Here is a 20,856-nt window from a genome sequence, read left to right on the forward strand (position 1 = left end):
AAAACTGTAGTAAATTTTGATAATTTACAATAATTTTAAACAAATTTTGTGAGTCAGAAATTTAGTCTCTGCAATGGTTAACTGATTTTTGGGCTACCCTGTGTATATATAATAAAATATGTCTCATCAAATTAAAAACAAAAATATTGCATATAATTTACATATAAATCCATGTTATTTGATTTATGTTAATTAAGATTATAAAATAAAATTAAAATGAAAATAGGAAGTTTTGCACCTTATAATATACAAAAAAAAGTTGAACCAATATTAAAAGTTTGCACAAAAAAAATTTTTTTAAGCAAAACTTCTTGCAATATTTCATGATATTTTACAACTCATTTAAAACTTGAAAATTATACAACTAAATGCCAATTAAATTAACACTATAAAACCAGTGATACATTTAAATAAAATCAAAATTTATATATATTTATATTAATTAAGCTTGATTTTTTTAATATATTTTAAGTAAAATATATTCTAAAAAGACACGAGTTTTCTTCAGGTTTTTTTGTTAAAATCTTGCAGAAATGGACAAAGGCACAATACATACAGTATATATCCGCCATTTTTGAGCACAACCTATTTTTTTTATTAATTATTTATTTCTTAATTAAGGCACTTGTTTACATAATTTTATACATTACTTTTTAAAATTAATTGTTTTTTCTAAATGTAAAAATATATTTTAAAAAAATTTCAAACAAGAGCTCATATTGTTTTACTTCATAGAATGGCAATGGTTTGACACAATTTGTACTCATAAATATGACAGGGATATAAGATAGAATGTCTAATAAGGTTAATTAACGCATTAGTTAATAGGGAAAACCACCATCCCTAAGAATGTATATGAAAATGAGCATCCAACAAGAGAGTCGGTCAAATTCCACTGCAAATAGAACACAGCTATGAGAAATCAACTAACGTTTTGGCAATGTTACAAATTCGAGCAGTTTGCCAAATTAGTTCTAATAACACCAAAAAAATCTTAAATTACTGAAATTTTTACAAAAAATCAAGTGTTTTTTTTTATCGTGGAAATGTAAAATAGTGCCTAAATTGATTAATTTCATTTAAGAATTGATATAGTTGGAACAATTTACATTATTTATGTGACTAGATGCTGAAGACGATGAATATTATTGAACACGACGACAATAATAACCAACTGTTTTACATTTTTCGCATAAATGTTGAGGATGTTCTTTGCTTTGGTCCGAAACGTCAAGACCGTCCGGTTTTTCTAAGGGACGCTGTAAGAAAATAATTTAATTTTTTTAATAAAATAAGGAATTTTTGAAGTACAAATGCATTGAAAATGAATCATTAACTCATATTTCCATTTATACGAGTCGCAATTTTTAATTCACGTATCAATTTCCAAATTTTGTGTTTATGGGTCATAGAGAAACAGGTGAATTGGATTCCTTTTTAAATACTGTTAAAAATGAATTCGTTAGCTTATTTTGGGCATTCTAAAGCCATAGACCCCAAGCAGATCTCGATGTAAAAGAGTACTGGGCTACATATTCTTATACAGTAATTATAGTTACAAAGTATTTAAAGTAAAACGTATTTTAGTTTCTAATATCTAAACATTATTTTGGTTTCACATGCTTTCATTTTTTGAAAATATATATCCAGTTTTAAAAGTAATATGTATTAAATTCGCTTAAACTTGAATTTTAGCTCCATTCGATATCAATCATTTTAATTCTATGCGTGAATTTGTATGCTTTACGTTTATATATAAACATACATACAGAGTGGTCCAAAAGTCAATTAACCAGGTCTTTTATGTGTAGGTATAACCTACTTATAAATATGAACTACAAACTTATAAGGCGTTTAACCTTTTACAAAACAAGTGAAAACAATAAAAAATACTAGTACTATTGTTACACATTTTTGCTTAATTTAGTTAATTGCATTTAGTTTTTACAATAATTAGCTGGCTTTTGGACCATTCTGTCCAAACTAAATTAATAATCAGCTTTTTAATTTGATGAGTAAGTATAATGCAAAATAGCACAATTTTAATGAGCGAATTTTCATTTTTTTACTTTCATATGTACATATATAATTGTAATTTTTAAAATGGAACTAATCTGTAAACTTGAATTTTAGCTCCAATGTACAGCCCCCATTTTAGTTTCCCGCAAAACTTTCATGTTTTAATTCATATATGTAATTGCAGTTTTTTAAATGCAAGTAAATTATAAATTCGCATATTAGTTCTATTGTACAGTTATCATTTTATTTCATGAGTAAATTTGAAAGTTTCATATTCATCTAATAATAAGTTAATTCTATTTAATGAAAGACCGTAGCTACAGCAGCTATCAGGTAGCTAAGCCCCCTCAGCTTAGTCAGTAGTGTAATATACGCTTTCGCTTTCATTGCATAAACTTAGACTACTGTTACTTATTTTCACACTTAAACTGTAGCTAATAGGTAAATCATTGGCTGAAAAAACAAAAGTACCGGTCACAATTTTTTCAATTTGTTCTTCTAGCATCCCAATGAATTTTTCCTGGCTATGGGATTGTTAATGTGCACCATCTAAGCAGTGTATTTATGTTTTATGTATTTATGTATTTATGTTTTTATGTTTTATGTATGTATAACAAGTTTTTTAAATGCGAAAAGAATGTAAACTTTTATATTAATTTCTTTGTACAGGCGCCATTTTGGTTCCATGTGTACATTATATTCACATAAATAAATATTAAAAGTTAGGTAGGTGCAGAGAATAAAAGTTCTGTCAGGTCATTTACCTGTTTGTGAGGGTAGACGTTGATATGACATTTGATACACTCTTGACCCATATTGGCCCAGCTGTTGCCACTCATCCACTTCCGTTTACATTTTGGACATTTGTACTCACCGAAGCAACGTTTTTTGCCTTGATATGGCGTCAGGCCTTCTCCTTTGGGCCTAGCCTAGAAAATTAAATTTAAAAAATTGTTTAGTGTTGTTTTAATATAAATTACAGTAGAGCCTCGAAAACTCGGCAATCAATAACCCGGCACTCCGGATAACTCGGCCATATCTTGGCAGGGCAAAAAAATCCTTAGCTAATTAATTTTTATTATAGACAGCTTTATAAAAGTATAAAAGCTCTCGTAAAAGGCTCTATGCCTTCATAAAGGACGTACTTTTCCTTTGTTTAAGGGTATTTGGGCAGTTTATTCTCTGTTGTATCCTCAAGCAAACAATACATACAAGTACAATACAATATTTTCTGAGGAAACATGCATACTTATCCTTTTTTAACCCCATTCCCGATAACCCGGCATTTTCACAAACTCGGCCACCCTTCGGTCCACATTAGGCCGAGTTTTGGAGGCTCTACTGTATCTAACTTTTTCATAATTAATTAAAGGTTATAAGTTATAGAATTTGAAATAATTCTAGTATCAATGTAAAATGAATACGTTCAAATTTTCGAATTTATTAATTATATTTAAAACTGACTATTATTTTAAATTATATTAAATTAAAATAAATTAGAGATAGTATTTAACATAGCAAATAATATTATTAATTCATTGCCATATTTTAAGATTAAAGTAATAATTTATTTTATATATTTTTATTTAATTTTATATTAAATTATATATATATATANTAAATCTTATAAAACCAGATGGCATTTTATTCATAAAAATTAATTTCAATAATGACGTTAAAAAGTATTAACCAATAAGAAGCACACTTGTAAGTAGAATGAAAAATTTTTATGCATCAGACATAATAATTGGATCTTAAAAATTTTTAAATAATATTTAATGTATATCGCATATAAGCAATACTTTTTATAATTAAATACACTATTTAATATACTGTAATTCACATATGTTCAATTCATGAACATGCCCTTTAAAAAGACATTATGACATGATAAATCTTAAAACATAACTCAAAAAGATGTAAACAATATTCAAGTAATGAACTGATTTTATTATAAACAGTTCATTACTTGAATAAAGAATTTCCTCTAATTTTAATTAAACAAAATATAATAATATAAAATGAATAGCTTCCTATGTTTATTAATAAATAAACATCACTATGCTAAAATAGTTATGTTCTAAAAAAAGTACACTTATCAAACAGTTTGATCAGTAATTTTTAAGAAATTTGATAATGTTAATTTAATTTTAAAAAAAAGTACTTAAAGCACATTGTGTTGTAGTAAAGTAGGGCATTTAAATTGGCAATTTTGAATTGAAGTATTGTATTATAAAAATTGTATATGTAATTTAAATAATAATGATATAAAATTAAAATTTATTGATAATTTAATTTTTTTTTCATTAAAAGAAGGTTTAGAGTAGGATTTTAGAAGGTTGATAAAAATATCCTTTTCTAAATTATAAACTTCTGAGCCATATCAAATTTGATCATCTAAAATTTCTGTTTATCTTCATTAAAAGAAAAAAAATACAAAGAAGTATTTACAAGTAAATCAAATCAGTAAAATAATACATCTTTTACGAATATATTGAAAAAATACAGATAAATGAATTTAATTACTAAATGTTTACATTATTTGACAGCCTTGAATATAATTGATGTCTTTTAAAGGGAAGAAAAAGCATTTTTATTTTGTTAAATTATAAGAATTTAAGAGATGTTATCAAAAATTTCTATATTTGTTTCCTGGAAGGTTTTAGAAAGAATGTTTTTTAAGAATTTAAATTCTCCTTAAGGGATTAGATATTTAATTTAGATTTGTTATCATTTAAAGTTTTTTGAACTAATAGCAATGGAGATATTGAATTTTTCTTAATCATTTATTATCAAAATACTCAAATATAATAATTTTAAAAGAAATTTTAGCAACTAAAAATATTTTTATGAATCAATGAATCAAGTAGTCATAATATTTTAAAGAAAAACTTTCATTTTAGTAAATTTTAATTGATGTATGAATTGAAATTTAGTATTATTTTTGATTAATTTACCTTATAAATATTGAGTTATATTAAATATTTAATACCATGTAAGTTATCATCATCATGAAAACAACACTTTCTATTTCCTGATAATGATAAGAGATCTCAAACTCTTGTTTTCTGAAAAAAGCTAGTACCTTTCCCAAAAAGTAAAAAAAGTCAATATTTGCCCAAAAGAGGTGATAGCCATAATTTTAATCGAGATGTGACTTTTTGACAATTTTGATGGCATTCGTACAGAAATGATAATCTGATTTAACACTTTATTTCATTTTTTTGACCTGTTTCGTACTTTTGATCATATTGTCTTAATATTTTTCTTTTTTATATTCTCCGATCTGAAATTAAGAGGTTCTTTATATCATGCCCATTGTAGGCCCAAAATGGAGCGGCCAAACCCACAATTAGTTGGACAGATGGAATAAATGGGCGATCTGTCAAGAGGATATTTCCCAGAACTTTCTATTGAAAACTGTACTCTATTCAGGTGAAGAACGTGAAGAAATACCAGAAAACTCCACGTGGCCAGCTCGTTGATAAGGCACGAACCTGCAATCAACTATCAATGTTCGGTGGTTTTATCCAATTGGCCATTGGTGGGCGAACTCTGAATGATATCATGTTTATGATAAATTATGTTATCTACCTATATCCATATTTATTTATTAATTACATTCATATTCATATATAAATATATAAGTTACTGTATATCCATTTATGTAGATTATAAGATACTGTATAGCATTATGATGGATTCATGAATACATGTTACGTATATATTTTCCTATTTAATCGTCTACAGTTTCATCAGTTTTTGAATATATATTATGATACTTGATCTAGTCATGGTATAATATACAGTACATTGTATCAGTTTAGCAGTTCATTTACTTAAAAGTAAGCACGCAGGCCTATATATATATACAGTACTGTACTATATCACTTGCATGTAGTAATATTCCTTCCTTTATTTTTTATATTAATAATCATAATATTCTAGTTTCAAATTTCTAATTGATGTAGAGTGTTCAGTGTATTTTTGCAAATAGGTTTATATTTAAATAATGAATATTATCAAACATATAGAAAATTTATGCCATTTTTTAAGATTTAAGCTGCTATGTAAATTATACATCACTAAATGTAGCAAATAGGCTTATTCATTTCTTACAGATAATCTTTTAGATTTATCTGTAATATTTTGAAACGACAATGCAATAAACTATAAGCAATTTATTAAATTTTAGATAAGTTTTCAAGCATTGTCAAATATGATGTATTAGGAAATAACTATAATAATTGTTAATTTATCATTAAAAGAAATTTATAAAAGTTATAAACAATATAACTTATATTGAAAATAACTCTCTGTTTTCTTATAATTTTTTCTATACATTTTAAGCACGAAAATCATTTGACTGTACTAAAAAACAATATAAAAATATTTCAATTTCATTATACACTGTATTATCGGACGAATATTGCTTTTACCTTAGTTTGTAAACATAAATTAAACACTCATATTTTATACTAATATTTTTATATACAGTACTCTACTATCATGAAAGCGTAACGAAAATATCTTATTAGCAGTTTTGAGCAGATGTTTGACGTTCAGATTTGTTACTATATTATAACACATTTAACTTTCGAAAAATGTTAACGCATTCTTGAATGTTTCAGAAAAATTTTATATTATTTTAAAATTGTATTCTGTCATAGTTTACCTCACTATCGTTACCACTTTCTTCTTCACCAGAAATTATATGTTCACTTTCATAATCGCCAGAAGTGTCCTCACTTTCATAATCATTACTGTCTACTGTTTCATATTCACTTTCATAATCATCGCTGTTTTCCTTTTCATATTCACCTTCATAATCGTCAGTAGTATCTTCTTCATACTCACTTTTATAATCATTACTGTCTGCTGTTTCATATTCAATTATATATTCATCGCTGTTTTCCTTTTCATATTCACGTTCATTATTGTTTTCTATCCCATATTCTACACTGTATTCATTTTTAGTTTCATAATATTCATCATCATAATCTTCAGATTCATATCTCAATATTCTTTCTTCTAATTCATCTTCATAAAAATCACTTTGACAATTTCTACTTATAGAAGTCATCATACTTCGAAACGAAAACAAATTAATGACTTTATAATTTTATCTGTAAAAACTAATTTATGGACTTTATTCAGTTAAATGTATGAAATTACATGCAATTCCTAGATTAAAGATAAGATTATATTTTATCTTTAATTTAATATATATGACGACTACATTTTATCATCACTAAAAATATGTTAAATATCTCCATTAATTAATGAATATTTTTAACATTCCTTTTTTAACATAAAATAATTATTGCCATTCAAATGCACAAACTTTTCTTAATAGATTGATGCTTTCCGAATGCTCGCAATTATCTTAAAATAATAATATTATTATTGATTAAAATTTTCCAAAATTCATTTTTTTTTGTATTTTAATATTTGCATCGATTTATGAATTTTTCATTGTTTTAATTAAATCTTAAAAATATAATAGTTCTTGAATTTTTGATAATGCAGTGAATAGAAGAGAAGAAGGAATAAAGGGATAGTGTGGAAGAGGATATACGAGTAGAAAAGAAATAATCCTTTCTCCAAATCCATCTGTGCAATTAAAAGTTTGATAGTTTAGGAAACATTTTTATATAAATAAATATTAAATTAATTTTAAGATTTTAGTAACATTAACAGGAAAAAAAATGAGTTTTTGAAAAATATTCGAAATAAGAGAAAAATTTGAGATAAGATTTAAAGAATTAAATTTATTGTTGTTAATTTTGGCATCAGAAACGATTTTTAAAAAACTCAAAAAAGCTAAAGATTTTATTCAAATATTTTCTAGATTTGCTTGCTTATTTATATTAAAAGTTTGTATGTTTTTATCTAATTTTTATACATATAATACAATCAGTATGTATGAATATAGTTAATTGTAATTTTAATAATGTTCTAAAAATTACAGATTTCCTTTGAAATCGTTTGAAAATTTAATTTTTTGATTTAATAATCTACTTATTTATTTACTGTAAGTCAAAATACAAAAGTCAGCAAAAAACAGAAAAAGGTGCGGATTAATATTTAATCTTAATAGAGTTAATCCACTGAATATTTTTGAAGTTGTGTGAATAATGCCAGACTTCCTTAAATAGCACAATTTTAATGCTTTAAAGTATGTTTACAATCGTAAAGGATAATATATAATGAATGTAAATATTTGCTTATTTCAAAATAATTGTATCAATTAATAAAATTATTTAATAAGTTTCATTATCCTAAATAAAACGAATTGTCCTGTTCAGATTAAAACATAAATATTATTAATTAGAAATATACACTTTAAATAGATCTTAGGCTAAAGTTTTCTAACATTTTTAAGTTTATATTATATATTTTAAAATTAATATAATAATAATTATATACATGTATGTCCTATCTCATGAAGAACAATAGAACAATTATTTAAGACCCTTTAAACTTGAGGCCATCAGGCCGTTTTTCTCTGTATGGAAACCTAAAAAATAGCTGCTACAGATACTTTACTTTTTTATATTTCTTGTATATTAAATAAGTTTATTTTTGTCAAATTTTTATTAATTAAAAACTAATACAACGTTTTAACACTATTTTGATTTATTAATAGACTGGGATATAAGTGTCTCGGGACTACATCGATCTATATGTATTTTTGAATACGTATATACTATATCTATTTATAATTGTATTATTATTTCGATAATATAATTTAGCTTTCATGTAAAAATATATCCATTGAGTTATCACGGTTTGACAAAATAATTTACTGTACATTAAAAACGACTTGATAAAAACATTTTAAACCATAATTTTTACAATTTCTATAAATATATATTTATTTAATAATAAGATGTTAATATTTCCAAAACAAATCTATTTTAATAACTACATTTGAATATAACAAGTGTTGATGTTTTTATTTAAAAATTTGCTAAAAAATGTAAATATAAATGTAAAATTGTTTACATTTTTAACAGTAATTCTTATTAGCTTTTAATTTGCTTAAAATTTATAAATATACGAAATTTAATCAGAAACTTCTTTATATTTGAAGTAAAATTATTTTTTAAATCAAACATTTTTAATATAAACTCGTAAATTCTTGAATTTCCGGATATAAACTATCAGTTCATATTGTTTTAAAAATTGCGAAAATTTGGGAAATATTTTATTATTTTTAGATATCAAAACATAATAAAAAAAATTAATGATATTTATTCTTACTGTAATAGTAATTGAATGAATTAATTATAATTTCTTCAATAGTATATAACAGAATTTTACATCACTAAACTACTATAAATGTATAATTAATTACTTCTATAAGCTTATTTTTCCTTATGATTTTATTATGTTTTTATGATATAAATGTAGGTAACTCGTAAAATTATGTTATGTTAATTTTTAAAATTATATAGAGATTTTGTTAACATTTCTAACTTCTTAATTTAGAAAAATATGTGAAATTTCAATATTTACACTATTTTGCAATGTTCTCGTGTTTCTTATATTAGTAAAAACTACTGAATTTACTGAATAATAGGCTAAATATGATGAATAAACAAATTCCTTATATTTCTCAGAATTCGTTTAATCATACCTAAAAAATATAATTGATAAACGTATTAATTAAAGGAATGTAAATACAATAATTAGTTTTATTACTCTTTGTAATTGCTAAAGATCTTAAATGTTTATAATATAGACTCTAGAAGCTTAATTCTTCACGTAGCTATTAGTGGAAGGAAGTTATTTTAACGAAAATATCGTAAAATCTTCTAAAATTGTCGACAAATTATATCTACGAAATGATAATGATGAAATTAACATTCAATTTTTTTTTAAATAATTCTCAGAATTTATTGATTTATTAGAAAAACATACATTTAATTACACATACACAATTCCATTATTAACATAGAATTAAAAAATTAAATTTTATTTAGTTAAAAGAATTCATATTTGGAAGTTTGTAAATTTATTTTCTCGAATTGTTTCAGTTATAATCGTCAGAGAATATAAAAGTGTGAGATATTTTGTGATTAAATATCTTCTTATTAAATTATCAATGTCTTATGTCTACAAATCTCTCTATTGTTTACACTTTTAACTCAAAAAATTGAACAGAATGATGTATAGTTTTCAAAGTTAAAGAGTATGCTGTTCATCGTGCTTTTCGATTATGAAAATTAAATAGAATGGTTTTTAACGTGTATTTCTGGATAGATATTAATCCCTATACGTCAGCATTTGTGATAAATATACCCTTATTGTAAGTATTATTTCGAAAATTTGAAGATGAAAAATATACAAAAACTATGCTAAAATTTTAAGCATCTTAGAAGAATTTTTGCTTATTTTTGGTCCTAAAATTTGGCTATGAAATTCAGTGCAATTTCTATCGAAAACTAATTAAAACCGAAAAATTTGATATGCATTCATTTATAATAAAAATCATCCTAAAGTGTGAATATATTATTAGAAATGTTTTTCTTTAAATTTTTCGTTTTTTTTTTATTAGTTTTGTATAAAAATTACATTGAATTTCATGACCAAATTTTAGGACCAAAAATAAGCAAGACTTCTAAGATGCTTAAAATTTTAGCATAGCTTTTGCATATTTTTGAACTTAAAACTTTTGAAATAATACTTGTAATAAATGTATATTTATTAATTAATAATTTAAATTTAAATTATTAATATTCTAAATATATGTTTATTTATAATTTTCTCGTTTAGATTTATTTATAACAGCGCCCGCTCAAGCATTTATGTCGCAAAAAGACAAATTACCTCCCCTTAAATTTATTTAGAGAGAAACATGTAATATAAAATTAACAATTAAATAATACAAAATAGTAAAAATGAAAATATACCTGTACCTAGTTACAAATTGTTAACTAGATGCATTTTTAATGATATTACAAAAATGTATTATTGTACAATTAAACAAAAAACTTATATTCTATAAAAACTAAACACTATTTTGGTACATCAACTGTATNTATTAGTATTTTATAGTATACAAATATAGACAATACGCGTGAACTAATGGAAATTAATAAAATATGTAAGTTTATAATGATTTTTTAAAAAAAAAATTTGATCTACAACATTGTAAAAATAATAATTATGTGGTTTTAATTTTTGATTATTAACTTCTACATTTCATTCTATGGTTGCTTGTGAAAAACAACATCCTTGGGAAATAAAACAAAGAAGTCATAAAAATCTAGCAATAATTTATTAAGAAAAAAACGCTTTCAGACGTCTTTAATTGGATTTTTAAAAGTTTTTTTTATTGAATATCATATTTATTCAATTAGACATCGTTGACATTAAATCCTTCGACACTTTAAAACTGCAATCACATAAGTTCTATTCGAGATAACAATCTGAAAAATGTATTGGAAAGATAATTGGGCTGTAATTTAAAAAAAAAAGTAGACATAAAATTCCCACTGTTGTCCGTCCGTCTGTTCGTCTGTCCGTCTTTCTTTAATCTGGAGAACAGAGAAAGATAGATGAAAGTCGAGACCAGACACTGAAACTTTAGAGAAGGAGGCCCTGCTTAACTGTATAAGAACTTCCGAAGCAAACCGGAAGTTACGTTGTTATAGTTCAAAAAGTTTCCCCTAAAAGGAATTAATAGATGACTGGCACGACTCTACTGTTAAAGGAAAAGTACGATGTACAGGGGCAAGACACTACAGTACTAATTTGATGTAAAGAGCATATATGTTATATTAAATAAATTAAAAATTGCAGCCCTGCATTGTGACGATGTCACAATAAATAATTACTCATTTATTCTATACAGTATATACTTTTTCTTTCGAAGGACAAAAACGATTATTAAATTTATCCTAATTTCATTTTTTAATCTTTAGTTGTCTAATTAGCATATATCATCCAGTTTGTTACCATTGGATTATTATTACAACAAAAAATACTAGAATATAATATTTTTCCAATACATTTTACAGATTGTTTTCATCTTGGATAGTATCTAATTTATGCATTTTTAAAATGCATAAGGACTTTATGTACTGTACTGTACAGTATATGCTATTATAGTTCAAAGTGCTAAAGGATTTTAGATCTTTAACATGAAAAATTAAATTATAAAGAAGAACATTATTGTTACAAAGAAAAATATATGTTAAATTATTAATAAATGTTTAAATTTTGTAATATTATATGACAAAATATTAAAACATTTTCTTCAAAATATATTGATAATTTAAATAGTATGTATTAAATTGAACGTATTAATAATTTCAAAGTAAATTCCTGAAGCATTGAACTAACTCTATGTTAATTTGATTTAAATAATTGAAGAATATTATATACGTATATTATGTGTTACGTTAAAGCCCATGAATCGAATAAAGTTAGGATTAATCGGCTAATGCTAACTACATCCAAATCTTTTGATTAAAGCAGGAGGTAACAATCCATTAATTTTGAACTTTATCCATATAAAATATGCTTTATCCAAAGTCACAAGAGGAAAAAGCCGAGATTATCCAGAAATGCATGGATTTATCCTAAATGGGGTGGATAAAACCTGAATTTTAAGTATTATTCTTGCTTCATCCATTCGTTATTGAATTATGTCAGCTTTAGCAACTCATGACTTGCATAAAGCGTATAAAGTACGCTTTATGCATGTCATCTTTTAATCTTTTAATTGTTTTAATTTTAAAGTTTAAAATAAATAGATTGTTCCTGTTCTCACCAAAAGAAAAAACTTGGCTTTAGCCGTAACGTAGGCCTATACAATGATTTAATACATTAAAAGTTTAGATAACTTTTAATATAATTATATTAATTTTTTTAAAAAAAAATTTGATCTACAACATTGTAAAAATAATAATTATGTGGTTTTAATTTTTGATTATTAACTTCTACATTTCATTCTATGGTTGCTTGTGAAAAACAACATCCTTGGGAAATAAAACAAAGAAGTCATAAAAATCTAGCAATAATTTATTAAGAAAAAAACGCTTTCAGACGTCTTTAATTGGATTTTTAAAAGTTTTTTTATTGAATATCATATTTATTCAATTAGACATCGTTGACATTAAATCCTTCGACACTTTAAAACTGCAATCACATAAGTTCTATTCGAGATAACAATCTGAAAAATGTATTGGAAAGATAATTGGGCTGTAATTTAAAAAAAAAAGTAGACATAAAATTCCCACTGTTGTCCGTCCGTCTGTTCGTCTGTCCGTCTTTCTTTAATCTGGAGAACAGAGAAAGATAGATGAAAGTCGAGACCAGACACTGAAACTTTAGAGAAGGAGGCCCTGCTTAACTGTATAAGAACTTCCGAAGCAAACCGGAAGTTACGTTGTTATAGTTCAAAAAGTTTCCCCTAAAAGGAATTAATAGATGACTGGCACGACTCTACTGTTAAAGGAAAAGTACGATGTACAGGGGCAAGACACTACAGTACTAATTTGATGTAAAGAGCATATATGTTATATTAAATAAATTAAAAATTGCAGCCCTGCATTGTGACGATGTCACAATAAATAATTACTCATTTATTCTATACAGTATATACTTTTTCTTTCGAAGGACAAAAACGATTATTAAATTTATCCTAATTTCATTTTTTAATCTTTAGTTGTCTAATTAGCATATATCATCCAGTTTGTTACCATTGGATTATTATTACAACAAAAAATACTAGAATATAATATTTAAAACGTTATACAAGTATTTTTAATCTTATTATAGTAAGAGTTGACAAATTCGGAAAATGATTCATCCGGATGAATTATACAATATACTATATTTGTATTTCTGATTATAGATCATAAACATTTCAAAATTGTTAAAATTCTGATTTAAAAAACAGTTTCACAGATTTAAATAATTTTCTTTAATTCCAAAATTTTTAGCTTAGTTTATTTTTAAAATATGATTTATATTGATAATTAATATGTTAAAATTAATAAAGTACAGTATATTATGTTAAGTTAAATCATGCACTTAATTCACTCTTAACGGAGGTTAGGTTCATCATGAATATCATGAAATTAGCTTTTAATAGTAAAATTTTCAAGTATATTCTGTACTAAACTGTCAGTAAATGAATTCTAGATAATCAGGAATTTCGTGAAATTTACTAATAATTCAGTGTAGAATAAACTATTGATATTAGTAAATGAAGTTTGTTCTAAATTTTAATGAAACTTTTATATTTTGAGGTATTATTAATTATACATATAATACAATCAGTATGTACGAATATAGTTAATTGTAATTTTATCATAATTAAAAACAAAAAAAAAAAAAAAACGGAAAAAAGCTGTTAAAGGAGTTTTGGCCTCACTGAACAGAAAAAAGGTACAGAGAAGATAAATGTGATCCTGTAAATTGTACGATTAGTAAATGTTTTTATGTGACACTTACAAAGTCTTGTTTCTAGAAGATAGCAAATTGTATTTACGTAAATTGTATGGTGCAATAAGTAAATTCTTTAGGATTTAAGTTTGTTTGTGTCTCTTGTTTAAGCAGCTTTATTAAAGCGATGACAGGACGCTTTAAGTGATTTCCGTTACTAGAGGATGGTTTATTGTCTGTGAACGACAGCCACAGTTTCGTGTTGCACTTTTGCTCTATAATTGGAACATAACGTTTTAAAACGTGACTTTTTTTCAAATTTCTTTACTCATTGTTCATATTTTAATGTTATTCATTAATTACGCGATATTAAAATAAATATTTATACTTAATTAATTAAATTTGTCAATCTAAAACAGTGAATTAATTGCAAGTGTCGTGACTTAATTGAAATTAATACAGTTTGTAGAGTAGACAAAGCGTGTTGCTAATTACATTTAAGTTTGTATTACACTTACTGTTCATCTAATGTTAATTATAGGCTTATAAATGTATTTAGGTGTTAAATCACACTTAATGAACTTAATATTATATATAAGTTTATAAATATAACCTCTTAAATTTGATGTAAAGTTCTATATAATGTTATACATGAATTAGTAGACTTATTTAGTGATCTAATTGCAAAATTATATAATTATTTAGCTCTATAGCACATATGTTAGGTATTAATTGAATAGTTGATATTGTTAATAAACATATACAAGTAATACCCAAAGTATAAACATTAATATATAAACCACATGTCTAGGCAAAGAAAGAAAGAAAGCCGCAGACAGAAAAAATGTGTTTGGCTCCAGGTCCTTAGATAACATACCGAATCTTCTAACCAATCTGTGTTACATTTTTTTTTTCTGTTTACATCTTNACGAACTCGAATTATTATGGCATAATATTTAAAATTTAAGTCATTTGTAGATAAATTATATATTTTAATCATTTAATTTTCGATATTCTAAAGATTAGGGCCACTAATTAATGAGTTTTTTCATGTATAAGAGCGCATAAATAACTTCTTTAATGATTACTTTTACTCTCAAATAATTATAATTTTTGATTAATTATTATATAGAAAATTATATATATTTAATCCAATTTTATAAAACTATCAAATCCATCTTTTTAATGGAATTCAATTGCATTTTTTATTATCAAATTATCAATAGTTGAAGGGTATACAAAGCGAGTAAATATTTCGCTCCAGGTGGTGTTAAGTGAAGTTGCTCTTGCTTGGTGAACTGGATAAAGAGGCTTTCTTGTCAACCGTCTGATAGATAAAGCCAAAAAGTAATAAATGCCATAGAGACCACATTGGGTGATGTTGATTAGTTCCCGTTTCTTTCGTCATTTGAACACACGTGCCTGTCCTTTCAGTTAATATTAATAAATTATCCGTTGAGGATAAAATAAATTTAACACCAGAGAATAGTTGATTTAATACTTCGCTATTTTCTTCGTTTATAATTAATTTAAAACGTTAAAAAAAGAGAAAAAATTATATTTTTAAAATGTCCCCTTTTTAACTTTAAATACCGTACTTTATTTCTAAAAAAAAAGAACTAATTTTAAAATATTTATTATTATAAATTTTAGCTTAATTATGTATTATATATTCCCTTTCTTTAATTATCCTTAACATTTAAAGTATATTTTTAAAATTTTATTTATTATAATCATAATTTTTTAATCATAAATAGAAAATTTGTAAATTCAAAGTGTCATTACAGTCATTTAATTGCATAAAATTTATGAGTTTTATTCAATTTTAACGAATGTAATTCATGTTTTACTCTAATATAATATAAAAAAATGTAGTAATTTCTATTTATTTATTTTAAATTAGTTACAAATTTAATATAGTCTATTTAAATAAACGAAAGAATCAGGCTTAGAAGTAGTCAGTAAGACAATTTGCCTAGCCTAAAATTTAACTTTTTTACATAAAAAAACATGATATAAAAGTGATATAAATTAAAAATTTCTTTCTATAGATGATTAAAAATCTGCTTCTTATTTATTTTATTTATTTTTAGGGCTTTCGAAGAGAGCGAGCCTCCATATTTATCTCTCGGCTTTATTTCATTTCTTTCAAGCCTTAATTAATAAAATTAATTCAAAGCATTTATTAGTAAATTAGTTAATAATAAATTAATTAACTATTTATTAAAATAATTTTAAAGCAGTTCGAATTAATTTTTAAAATGTTTTTAATATAAAATAATTTTAATTAGAAGGTTTATTTAAATTTGAGTTAATGTTCTTTAGTTGAATAATCAAATAATCAATTAATCAGATAAATCAATTAGTTAATATATTAAAAAATGAAATAATAATATTATAAATTAGTATTTTAATGTGTTTTTCTACCTTTTAATTTAAAAATAAATGGTTTATTTTAAATTTGTATGTTGTATAACATAGCCTATATAAAGTTTTACAGAAACACGAATAATGAATCGTAAAATTTTATTAGGATAAATCTGATACTTGAGATAAATATATTTTACGTAAATTATTTTAATTTTAGATAAATTACATCCGCTAATGACCTTACTTCGACTCCATATTGTCGCAATATTCTGCCAACTGGCAACATCCAATACGAATTCTTATACTCTACTCAATACAATGGAATGTTAAGCTTTACGTCAACTTTACGGAAAAATAACACGAAAGATCACCTGAATTTAGACATTTTTAAACAATTTATTTATAAAATTATACGCAAATTATAATTAATTTTAATTAATTCGACTATAAAAAACTAAAAAATTGACATTTTATAGGCGCATATTTAGTTCAACGTTATAGTTTTAAAATACTCAAAATCTATTTTGAAAAGTAAAAATTACCTTTAAAAATATTTTAAACAATTATTTAAATGTATTTGTTTATAAATTTACAGACAAACTGTCGTTAATTTCGAATAATTATATTCTAAACTACTAAAAATTGGCCTTTTATAGGCGCACATTTTGCACCACATTTCAATTTAATATTGTTTAAAATCAGTCTTAATAAGTAAATATTAACTTTAAATTATTTCAAAAAATTATTTATAAGTATAAATTTAATAAAATTAACTTTATTATATTTTAAATATAATAATTAATCAGGTATTATATTAATTCTGAACATTTTATATGCTTGTATCTTATAGACATGTTTAGAAATGTGGAAAACGAAATGATACATTTAAGCTTAGAATAGTTCATTGTTCGCTAGTTAAATTTCAACAACAAATTGTTGGAATAAATCCAAATGCTATCTTCCATCTTGGCAGTTGATGGTTTGAAAAGAGCAATTGCCTTCTAAGTAAAAATCTGTCATAAGAATAATATCAACTTTTTTCATACTTAATTTAACTTTACCATCCCAATCACCATTACTACCGACATTTTAATATAATTTTACATATAAGCTTACATAATTAATTGTATTGTTTAATATGAGGAATGCATTATAAACTAAATGCCATTAAGTGTCAGGAAGATTTACGATTTAATTATTTTGATTTTACAGCTATTTATCATTGTTTTAATGGTAATTTTAAGGTCATTATCAATGAACAGTTTTAAAATATACTTGATTCTTTCATACAAAGTTTCTATACTGTGACCTATTTTTAAAATAGAATTATCTCTTAAAATTTAAGATTTTGTGGTTTTTAAATAAATTTATTAAATTTTTAATTAAAATACGAGCGAATATACATTAAAAAAAAATGTTAATGACATACGAGAATGCATAATTCAACTCTGGCTTCAATTAATGACATAAGAGAATGTTTGTAGATTACTAATTATTTAATGCTCTTAATGATAAATTAATGTCGATATATATGAGATATTTTATCGCATTTTAAAACAAAAATCTTTAAAGATCAAAAAATGATACATTTTTTTTAAAAAAATATACAGATTTCTGCTCTAATTTATGAGCTTAAATCTAAGAATTTTGCTGTAATTAATGAAAAACTAGACGACTTTTTACACGGCAACACTTAATTTTTTATCAATTCATTTATCATTTAAAGTAACTTTCAGATAATTCTTTAAAAAAATAAATAAATAAATAAAGTTTACAAGGAAACGATTCGAAATTTATAACGGAGATGTCAATGACATAAGAAATAAAGTACTTAAAATTTGACTTACCTGCGGACAATCTTTTATATAATGTCCTTTCTTAAAACACAAGTGGCATAAATAATTAGGAGGAGGTTTTTTTAAAGGTTTTCGTTCGAATCCTAAGTTCAAATCCGAAAAAAGGTCAGATAAATCGTTAATATTGCTAGGTCCTATTTGACCATTATAACTCCCGTTTGTATATCCAGTATAATTGGGAGACTGTTGCATAGTATTATAAACTGGAGGCATACCATATTTGGACTGAAAATATTAAAAAAATTACATATTAAATTACAGTTTTATATATTCAAAAAATTAGGAATTTCAATTTAAAAAATATATATAAATATATATATATAGGCTATATACAGTACACTTATAGGCTATACTGTACTATAGCTAGAGTAATTTTAGAGATATTAGTCTATATTATACTCTTAAAAATCTTTAATAATAAATTTAATTGCAATTTAAAGTTAAATGCACTTAATATTTATACAACAAATTCTATAATTCTGAAGGAATTACTAGAAATGTAACATAATCCTACCAAACAGCGGCTGGACTAATAGTGTACCAAGAAGGTGACCTTGTCAAATACACAAAATATTCTAAACAAATCGAAATTTGATAACTTTAACAATTAATTTTTGATATTTAAATAATAATTATTGTTTATTAGAGTTTTTAAATGGTTTTAATGTATTAAAATATTAATTTGCATACCTTAATATAGATACTAATCAAGCAAAAAATACTCCTAGAGTTGAGTGAAGTTTTAAAAAAAATAATATCATTTTTCATAATTAGTTACAAAGTTTTCGGTGTATGTAACACTTTATTGTTTCAACTTTTATTTTATTTTATTTATCGGTTAGAATAACCTCGAGTTTCATGTTTCATTCACCTAAATAACTTTTCTGATAGGTGATGCGCTTTATAATATTACATTTAAACTAACGAAAGTGATATTTACTCACTTGATCATTGGACGGAGGTTGATCAGTTAAAGTCAAATATACCCAGTTCAATAATTGGGCTGGCTGGTAGAGCGAAGAACTAGCATCGATGGACGATAGAGAAGTCATTTGGGGTTGTAAACCGCCAGTTTAGGCGGACTTCTCCATCTGTCCAAGTTAATCCCTATGCTAGCCTTGTAGCTCCCAAGATTCCCTATACATAAGAGGTGGGCCAATCCGCAACTGTTTTAAGAATGTGAAGAGATCAAATTACACCAAGGGCGCCACACTAGAGGGAGCTAAAGTGGTACAGAAGAACACATGAAACACTGTCGACTTTTGTCTTTTAGATTACAGAAGAATCATTCAATTCAAATATGTTCACTAGTTGACTTTCAATAAGTGTTTTGTTTTATATTTTTCTTCTTGTTACAACTGACGTCAATTGTTTCAAGAAACAATATTATACTTTTTAGCTTCTTCTATATAAAAATATCGATGATAAACTGATTTTTTAAATAATTTTTTCATTTTTAAAAAAGTTCTTAGCAAAGCCACAAAGATACACAAGTCTGTACCTATTTCATTTGTTTATATATTAATTTACTCACACAGTAAACAAATCTATGATTTCATTTCACTGATAATTGAGTAAATATCACACTGGATATGTTGCTTAATAGCTTATATTGATTTATTTCTTAATATACGAACTATGTAAATCTTGCTCTATGTATTGATAAAAGTTGAAGCTAATTTAATATAACTTGTACTTATTATTATAATTTTTTTTATATAAAATAACGTTATTTTAAATTATTATTTATAGAATATTAAACCCATAAACATATATGTTTTCACTATTTATCGAATAAATTATATTGTATTCTATGAATATAATCAGCTGTAGAATATGTTCATTTGTCTAGTACTACTACAAATAATGTCTGTGACCTTGATTTATAGAATCTTGATATCTCTTAACGTTTACAACAACATGACATTTTACACTCATACGCACTTCTTAACATATTTCTAAAACATTAAACTTACATACTGGATGTACAACTGCACGCATATACATATACAGTATATAGCCTTTATATGATTATTTTATTTTTATTACTCTTAAAACTAATTAAATTTTAGTAAGAATAAGAATATAAATGTGAAGAGAATGGTAAAAAAAAAAATAATAATAGTTCAAAACTTTGTGATAAACTTAGACTATAAGTATAAATTGTAATTTTATCATAATTAAAAACAAAAAAAAAAAAAAACGGAAA

The 20,856-nt window shown here is 24.4% G+C and overlaps 1 protein-coding gene across 1 annotated transcript; it reads right to left on the reverse strand.

Moving 5' to 3' along the window:
* Positions 1-245: 245 nt before the first annotated feature.
* Positions 246-19,801, reverse strand: LOC111621877 (zinc finger CCHC domain-containing protein 24-like). Its single transcript, XM_023364132.1, has 4 exons — positions 19,592-19,801; positions 18,639-18,872; positions 2,784-2,948; positions 246-1,259 (listed from the first exon to the last, which is right to left on the reverse strand). The coding sequence occupies exons 1-4, from the start codon at positions 19,697-19,699 to the stop codon at positions 1,146-1,148; spliced, it is 621 nt and encodes a 206-aa protein (XP_023219900.1). The 5' UTR covers positions 19,700-19,801; the 3' UTR covers positions 246-1,145.
* Positions 19,802-20,856: the final 1,055 nt, after the last annotated feature.

The sequence above is a fragment of the Centruroides sculpturatus genome, unplaced genomic scaffold (assembly GCF_000671375.1).
Source record: "Centruroides sculpturatus isolate CEXI.00-Female unplaced genomic scaffold, Cexi_2.0 scaffold184, whole genome shotgun sequence".
Taxonomy (NCBI): Eukaryota; Metazoa; Arthropoda; class Arachnida; order Scorpiones; family Buthidae; genus Centruroides; species Centruroides sculpturatus.